Source organism: Quercus lobata, chromosome 1, assembly GCF_001633185.2.
Source record: "Quercus lobata isolate SW786 chromosome 1, ValleyOak3.0 Primary Assembly, whole genome shotgun sequence".
In the NCBI taxonomy this organism is placed as follows: domain Eukaryota; kingdom Viridiplantae; phylum Streptophyta; class Magnoliopsida; order Fagales; family Fagaceae; genus Quercus; species Quercus lobata.
In genome coordinates, this window is record NC_044904.1 from 27439084 (window position 1) to 27447896 (window position 8813).

At 34.3% G+C, this 8813-nt stretch overlaps 1 protein-coding gene across 1 annotated transcript; it reads right to left on the minus strand.

Annotated features, from left to right (window-relative positions):
* Positions 1-426: 426 nt before the first annotated feature.
* LOC115951783 lies at positions 427-4589 on the minus strand. Its single transcript, XM_031068932.1, has 6 exons — positions 4472-4589; positions 3938-4182; positions 3602-3826; positions 2173-2265; positions 1972-2073; positions 427-852 (listed from the first exon to the last, which is right to left on the minus strand). The coding sequence occupies exons 1-6, from the start codon at positions 4587-4589 to the stop codon at positions 427-429; spliced, it is 1209 nt and encodes a 402-aa protein (XP_030924792.1).
* Positions 4590-8813: the final 4224 nt, after the last annotated feature.

The window sequence follows — 8813 nt, forward strand, 5'->3', positions numbered from 1 at the left end:
ACTGCCACTACTAACAACCAATTAACAATTTGAGTATTATCAGAAATCAAAACAACAGCCAAAAGCGTTGTAGCTCAACTAGCACTTCCTATTGGCTAAATTGCAAGGTGAATAACTAAATAAATAACCTTGCTGCCTTTAATACTTAAACAAGTTTCATTGACCACCACTACTGGCAACCAATTATTAATTGCAATTTGAGTACTATCAAATCCAAAACAACAGCCAAGAGCCCTGTAGCTCAACTCAATTGGCACTTCCTAGTAATAAGAAAGCCTTGGTACCAAAACTATGGAGTCAACTAAAGAATTGTGCACACATATTTTCTCTACCATTCTATCATATCCATCATAGCAAATTATCAGCAAGGAGCTCAGCAAACAAACATTAATGCCAACCATCACAGCAAATTATAAGACAAACCCATCAAGGAAATAGCATGATCAAAGGAATTAAACAAACATTATTGCCAACCTGACTGCATTGTGAAGTTATTTGTTGCATTTGTTGAAGCATGTGAGCCATTCTTTTCTCCATCTCTTCGAATTGGCTAAGTCTTTCCTTCATTTCCTCAAAAGAGGACAATTTCTCCTGCATATTAGCCAAGGAAGCCTTCAGTTGTGCAACTTCGTCGTCCCTTTCTTGACTTGATCGTATTTGAAGGTCCGTAAGAGCACTCTTGCTACTTCGGCCACTTAGGCTTGGACCAAATCCTACCCTACGAATACGACCTTTGCACTCCTTACCCATCACTTTGGCAAACACATCATCTGGTGCCCATGCAATACTACCACTTATGTCAGATGATTGCAATTGATTCGAAGGTTCAGCCAACAACTCCTTCCTTTTATCCTGATATTTGGGATTGAACAAAACAAAACAATTAGAAATTAGCAACATCATTTGATTCAAGACAACAAAAATTATATTGAGAAGCATACACAATATATTTGACAATAAGCATAGACACAAGTGGAAATTTTTTTTTTTCCAAATTATTATATTCAAGTAATTTTGTGTTCTTCAAATGTGAGGCATGAAGCATGAAGCTTAAGTTTTGACTTGAAGAAGCTTTTCAACATAAGAGAAGTCTTCAGGAAGTTAACCCGAGAATGGAATCCTTTTCAAGTTTCTGCTCTTATCACTTCTCTAGTAATGCATATGTTTGACACACTTATGCCAAATATTTATCCAAAACTAGGATACACAATTCCTTTCACAAAAGGTTGAATTGATGCGATCCTTTTAAATTGGTGAAGAGTGGAATCTGTGGGATTCACAAAAGTCTTACTAATGCGGAAAGGATTTGACCACATTCTTATTAATGACACATCTTTATGCTTAAAAAGATTGAAAAAAAATGCTACCACCTGCCAGGAGTGCTTGACCGCTAACCACTAGGCTTCATCCTTTGTTAGGTATATAGGGTAACAAAATAAAGCATCTACTTACTATTCCATTTTAAACAATATATAATATGGTTATCTAAATCATAAATATGATATAGTTATTTAGGTACTCTCAAGACACTCTGGACCTTAATAATTTCTTCAAAAAGATTAGGGGAGAAACTATATGTTTTTGTGATTTGTGTGCTCATGGGTTAAAATTCCTAAGCTTTAACACCCACTGTTGATCCTATTCCTATCTGTCACTGTGCTATGACATCTTAGTTCTAGAAAGGCAGCTTTCCTAATGAAGAAATACAATTAAATTGGGGTAGGGCATCAACCCCTCTTAAGAATGTGTTGGTTCAATAATATAGAACCTTCACATCTCAGTATCTAATGATTGTGCTTAATAATGCAATATGGGATGCATGGGGGCCTAGCTTGGCCAAGTTGCACAAGGAGGCTAAGGCTGGCTTCGCATGTGCCATATGATTATTTAAATTTTTACTCTCTTAAACAAAAGCAATTCACCATTTTTTAATGAAACCACTATACCCTGAATATGAAATGGATTACTCACCATTTTTGCTTGTACTGCAGGATTAACTGTAAATCCATCTTTACGAGTGTGCAGTATTGAATATAATGCTGCACACTCTACAAGACGTTCATTCGCTTTTGCCTGCAATATGAACAACATATTTATGTAGTGATGAATATTGGTTCCACATAAGCTTAAGATAAGTCAAATCATTTAAAAATTAGTCATAATACTTATTACCTTCTTTGCAGCGTGCACGGCAAAGCTACATGAACCAGCAGTATGTAAGTCCTCCTGTTTAGAACGACGGTCCCTATTCTTCTCTGACTCTATCTACAAAATGATGGAATTACAAAATATATCAAAATTTTACACATGGAATAACTTCATTTACAAGACAAACAAACATTAGAGGACAATGATGCTTGAGACAGATTATAGACCAACCTAAAGAAACAAATTATTTAGCTTGTCATCTACGAAAAGACAAAGGTCACTAATTACCCAACCTAGCAGTAAGATAACAATGAATAAACTACGGATTTGCCTTGCAATTTAATATTTAACTGTTGTTCAATGAAACAAAACAAAAGACAAATAAAAACCCTACAAAACCATATACATAGTCTAGTCTAACCTATTAGATGAATTATCTATCCAAAGTACCACAGTTTCTCTTGTCCAATTGCAAGTTTAAACTTTCCATCACTACAATAGCCATGGAAAACAGAGCAACCTAACTATTACAAATCCATGAAATCAAATACATTCAATTTGCATAAACAAAGAAACAATCAACACCAACTGCCATAAAAATGCATAAACAAAGAAATTCAGAAAGTAGTAATGCAGAAATAGTGTTGCTTTGGTATTTCAATATTGAGAAGGAATCAAGGAACTAGTAATGTATGTATCAGTCCCCTAAGCTTGATATGTCCAACTGCTATGTATCTAAAGTACTATTTTTTTGTTTCAGTCAGTGCATAAACAAAGAAATTCTTGCTACAATCTTATGACTAGTATCAACAGAAGTAAGATCTTTTGAGCTCGTACCATGTCATTCCAACAGAAGAAAGTTTCCCCTCATATTAATTCAATATTGACTAAAATGGGGGGGGGGGGGGGGGGGGGGGGGGGGGCGGGGAACAAACAAAAAAAAAAAAAAAAAAAAAAAAAAACAAAAAAATACTTGCTTCTATTCAAGGCAAGAGTGAAGATACCTGTGGCAATAGCAAATGGGGTCTCTTAATAAGAACTAATTCTCTAAAACTTGATAACCTTATACAAATGTGGTGCCAATGTGGAAGACTTTCAAAATAGTGAAAAAAGCAATTTCTTTTTTCTTTTTTCTTTTTTTACACACGAGGCAAATCTAGGAGAATATATAGTATAATCCAGTATGAATCTTTTCACAAAATTAGGGTGACCTCATGTAATCATGTTGATATAATAAGCAAAGAGTAAGCATGTCAAACATTTTTTTAAATGTTTAAAATTAAAATTAACAAAATTAAAAAGAAACCATTCATTTAGGAAACTCATCAATATCCAAACAAAGAATGTAATTTTAAAAATAACAATGTAATAAATTTGAAAATTATCTTGTGCTTGAAAAAATAAACATAACCATAATATAAAAAATGAAAAGAGAGAGAGAAAACAAACATACCACTACATCATCAGTATACCAATGGTCAACAAGAACATCCCAATCTTCTGGTATGCATCTCTTGGGTCGGTTGTTCTTCACCCATGCTTTGTTTCTTAGATGCGGTATGTAATGAGATGTTTTCAGCCTACACTTGTGAACCCTCCAAGCCTTCCTAATTTTTTGTAAGGTAAATGTCTTCAAAGCTGCATATGCAGTAGGATTCGTAGGGACGACGTATTTTCGCTACAATCAAATAGTTGAGTTAGCAAATTACAAATTTTTTCATGCTCAAATGCTTATGTATAACCTAGTACAAAATGTCATAATTGCAAGTATTATAAGTTCTTGGTTTACCTCTACAAGACGCCAACACTCTTCTTTAAGTTCTTCTGGTATGTCCTTCCAAGTCAGATATCTAATCAGGCACATGTGGGGTTTCCGTGCAATCGTCCCCAAGAAACCAGTGAAAGCCCTCGCCCCTTCATCAACCGGCTGATACATACTATTTAGAGGCAATTCAATTACTTTGTCATCAGGAAGATCCCAAACATCCAAGTACTTGCTTGGCCCACGAGTGGCATATACAGGTGGTCGCACATCTGAAATTTAAAGGAGACAATATCGTTAAAGTAAGTAAATATATATGAAATTGAATATATATTTTTGCCTAAGGATTAATATCATAAAATTTAATGTACAAGGGGTCTTTTTAGAATTTAAAGGGACTTTAGGGATTATATTTATAGAGTAGGGTTTGAGACATCAGACATGACAACAACCATCATGAGACATATAGCATAAGGGCTAAGACATAGAGTCTACTCCTTCATTTAATAGAATATTTAAGCAAACTAATAGCAAATTTGATATCAAGTTGTAAGCCCATACCTTGCGTAGAAGCTTCACGCATTTTTTGGTTCGTTTCTTGATTCATATGTTGTGTAGAAGCTCCTTCCACGGTTACGCTCTTGGAATGCGTGCGCAAATTTGCTTTTTGCCTTGCCATTTCAACTGTCGAAGTTTAAAATTATAAAAAATAGTATATAAGCACAACGACAAGTAAAAAACAAGTTGATATCAAGTTGATATTGCAAAACTTGTGCATGGTATTAACACGAAACAATTGAAAGTAACATTAAAATTTTCTTTTCTTTTCTCTTTATCCTTTGTTTTACATAATGCTGTTGCATTAACTTACTATGGAGTTATCATTAAATTTAACTAAATTAACATGTTAACAACTTAAATTTCTTGCCATTTCATAGTTGGAAACTTCTAATATTATAACACACTCCTTGCAAAATATGGGTAACTTATCCACCTACTGGAATTCATTAGAGCATCTATAAGTTGTTTAAACAAAACATAACATCATGCGGACATAATAACATTAGATATAGCGGAAGACTATCTATGCCTATGACAAAGCAACAGAACCACAACAGGGGTTGAAATGATTGGTCAGGAACAAGGAAATCGATGGTCGGTACAGTGACACCGCTACTGGTAGAAGTCTGTTTAATTTGAATAACAATAATCACAGTTATAATCGCAATCATAAGAATAATAATAGTAATAATAATGTTGTTAATAAAAATAAGAAAGCTGAGGCGATCGAGAGCAAATTGGTTTGTAGTCTGGAGGATCTTTACAAAGGTTGCAGGAAGAAGATGAGGATTTCGCATTTGGTTCCTGATGAGTTTAGGTAAGGTTTTTTTTTTTTTTTTTTTTTTTTTTCTAATATATTAATTTTTTGCATATTTTATTTTGATTTTGATTATGAATTTGTTAGATAGATTAGTGCGTGAGTGTGGAGTAATGATTAATCAATTTGTTATTGAAGAAATGGAGGAGGATGAAAGGGGCTTGGCTTGGTTGTGTGCCGTTTGGGTTAGATTGAGAGGGTAGATGCCCTTAACAGTTTGAGGTTGCTGAAGAAAAACAGAGGTGGCCGGAGGTTGAGAGAGAGAAAGCTCTGTGGAGGAGATGAGAGAGAGCAATGAGAGGCGTGTTTGAGGAGAAGACCTCCTTCTGGCTAACGCTGTTATCGTTAGGGTTAATAGCACTCAACTTAAAATAGGTCATATGCGTTGCACATGACCCTTGCTTATGTGTTTCTTTATGTGCTTGACACCTGTCCCTGTTTGCAGCAGCTGCTGCAAACACATGTTTGGAGGAAATCTGTGTCCTACCCATAAACTGATAAAGCACAAACCAACGCACATTGAACTTTGTTTCTCAATATCAAATAAAATAAAATAAAAAACAAAAGTAAAAAATCCCTTTTTTTTAAAAAAAAAAATCAAAACATCATAGAGAATGTTCAAGACAACTTACAGAGAGAATGTTTGGTTTTTGGGAGTGAAAAGAGATGGATTAGGGTTGCTAGTTGGCGACCACTGAGTCGACGGTTTGGTGGTGGTGGTGGGGTTGTTGTGAAGATGGCGACAGTGGTGGGACTGAAGGGATTTTGGGGTTGCGAGTTAGAGAGAGAGAGAGAGAGAGAGAGAGATGGGTATTTGAGCTGGGTGTTTGGTTGGGATTTTGGGTCTCTAAAGGGTTAGAGAGAGATAGAGTAAATGAATAGTGTTTTTGGTTTTTGGGAGTGAAATGAGAGAGATAGTGTTTTTTGGCAAAAATGAAAAGGCGCTAAAAATGAAAAGCCAAAAAAAAACAGAGGGAAGATTTAGGGGGAGGCGGGGATTTAGAAGGTCTATTGTGGCGGTCTTTACCACCGCTATAACTAAGAAGACGTGCCGCAAAATAGGTACCTATTGTGGTGGTCATATCAATGCCGCTACAACTCGTATATTGCAACAGTTTTCTCTACCGCTGCTATAGTATATGCGCAAAATGATATATTTATTGCGGCGGGTTTTTGGAGCGCCGCTATATCTAAGTTACCCGCCACTAAAACATATATATTGCAGCGATTCTATGTCCCGCCACTATAGGACACTACAAAATACTAGAGCTATTGCAGTGGTCCAATAAAACGCTGCAATAGACACCATTTACAGTGATGGTCCAACAAAAATGCCGCAATATGCAACATATAGCGGCATTTTTTGCACCTGCCACAAAAAATCCACCACAATAGTTTAAATTTCTTGTAGTGTGTGCATAATTCACATACTGTTTAGACAACTTTAAAGAATCTTAAGTAGGATGATCTTTGTTAAAAGAATTCAAACTAAAAAGATGAAGAGCTTCATCATCTTTCAATCCTTTAACTTCGTATATTCCACATACTTTATGTCTTATCAACAAGTGCTTATCTCTTGTTGTTATTATAACCCTACTACCTGCACCAAACCAATTTGGCTCTCTAGCTAACTTTTTCAACTAGTCGAATTGATTTACATTGTCAAGGACAAGAATAATCCTTTTATGACATAACCTATTCTTGATCATAAGAACTCTGTCATCAACATCCCGTATATTCATGCTTCTTTCCCTCAAAATTTCACAAATAAGTTTTCGTTGTGATGGAAGCAAACCATGTTCTTTAGATTCTTCTCTAATATTATTGATAAAACTACCACCTTGAAAATCATTAAAAATCATCCAATAGACAAATCTAGCAAGGGTTGTCTTACCAATTCCCCCCATCCCCCAAACCCCTATTATGCGAGCATCATTCGATCCTATAGCCAAAAGCAACATCAATTCCTCCACTTGAGCATCTATTCCTACTAAACCTTTGGTATCTCTTGGGAATGCATAACTTAATTTGTGCAATATCGCCTGCACAATATCTTCGATAAATTCTAACTCATGCCTGCAAAGAAGTGAGATAATCAAACAATGAAATTCAATCATCCATATTACCCTCCACCTCTTGAAACAGTGCAAATAATTAGTGTTAAGTTTTGTTGTAAATCATCCTCTGAGAGATAGAGAACTAAATAAATGCGATAACTCATACATGAAGTAGTAAAAACATATATATATATATATATAAAAGGAAAAGGTTAACAGATGTCGTAAGGGCATTGGTTTTACGAAATATTTATAGAAAACGTTTATGGAAAAAGAAAAAAGTAATTAATTTTTTTACGGCTTTTTATATTTCTCATAAAAGTGGCATTAAAAGTTTTCTAAAATTGTCCGTTAACAAATACCCTTAAGGCTCCTGTTAACCAGACCCTATAAACAATGCTATTAAGTAGATGTGAGGCTAAGAGTTTAGCTCAGGGGCAAGAATGAAGTCCTAGTTTGACATAATATTAATTCAAATATGATAATGAATATAAGTATTAAAATAATTTTAAAAAATTACTATCTTGATTCTCAAAAAAAAAAAAATCATATATATAAGGATTTAATTTTCACATAAAATATAACTTAAGTATAAATTGTAATTTATTTTTAAAGCAGGGTATTATTTAAAATATTAACAAAAATCAATATATATATATATATATATTCATTAATTGAATAACTTAAAAAGAGATCCAAATATTAGAAATTTAAACAAGTAATTTAATTACTTACGAGTATACCTATAAATTTTCAAGAAATTCTATATGTGCTTTGATTTATTTTTATTTAAGCCCCTATTTCCTTTTCAATTATTGCGGATATATTTATGAAACTCCTAAACAAGGTGCTAAAAGAATAAGATAAATTTTTTATTATAGTTGATAGTTCATTCATGTCACGTACCAATTTTTTTTTCTTCGTTTAATGAAATGGGTGTGTCACATTATGAAGAGAGAAGTGTAACCTTTAAACAAAAATCATGATAGAGATATAAAAGTGTTATATATATATATTTATATTTAATGTGAGTTAAATCCTAAAATATATAAACATTTAGAACAACTTTTTAGGCTTGGCTGAGATAGAGAAGTAATTTTTATAAAATCCAGTACTTATAAAAGTGAGAGGTTATTGGTGGGGGAGGTTTATTTGTTGTGAAATCCGGACCGGACCGTACGGTCCGACCGGAATAACCGAAAACCGTTCATCAATGTGGGTTTTTAGCTCTCAAGAACCGGCCTATACAAGAAAAGCAGTAAACCGTGCAAACCGCGGTCAAACCTCCCCGCTTTGAAAACCGTTAACGATTCTTGCTGTTCAGATCTGATTTTTTTTTTTAATTGGAACTTACCACCATTGTTGATGCTTCAAACCGCCATGTGATGCTGTTAGACCTTTAGATCGCATTGCCTCTCTTCTTCTTTTCTGTCTCACTCACGCTTTCATTCTAATTTTTCTGCGTTTT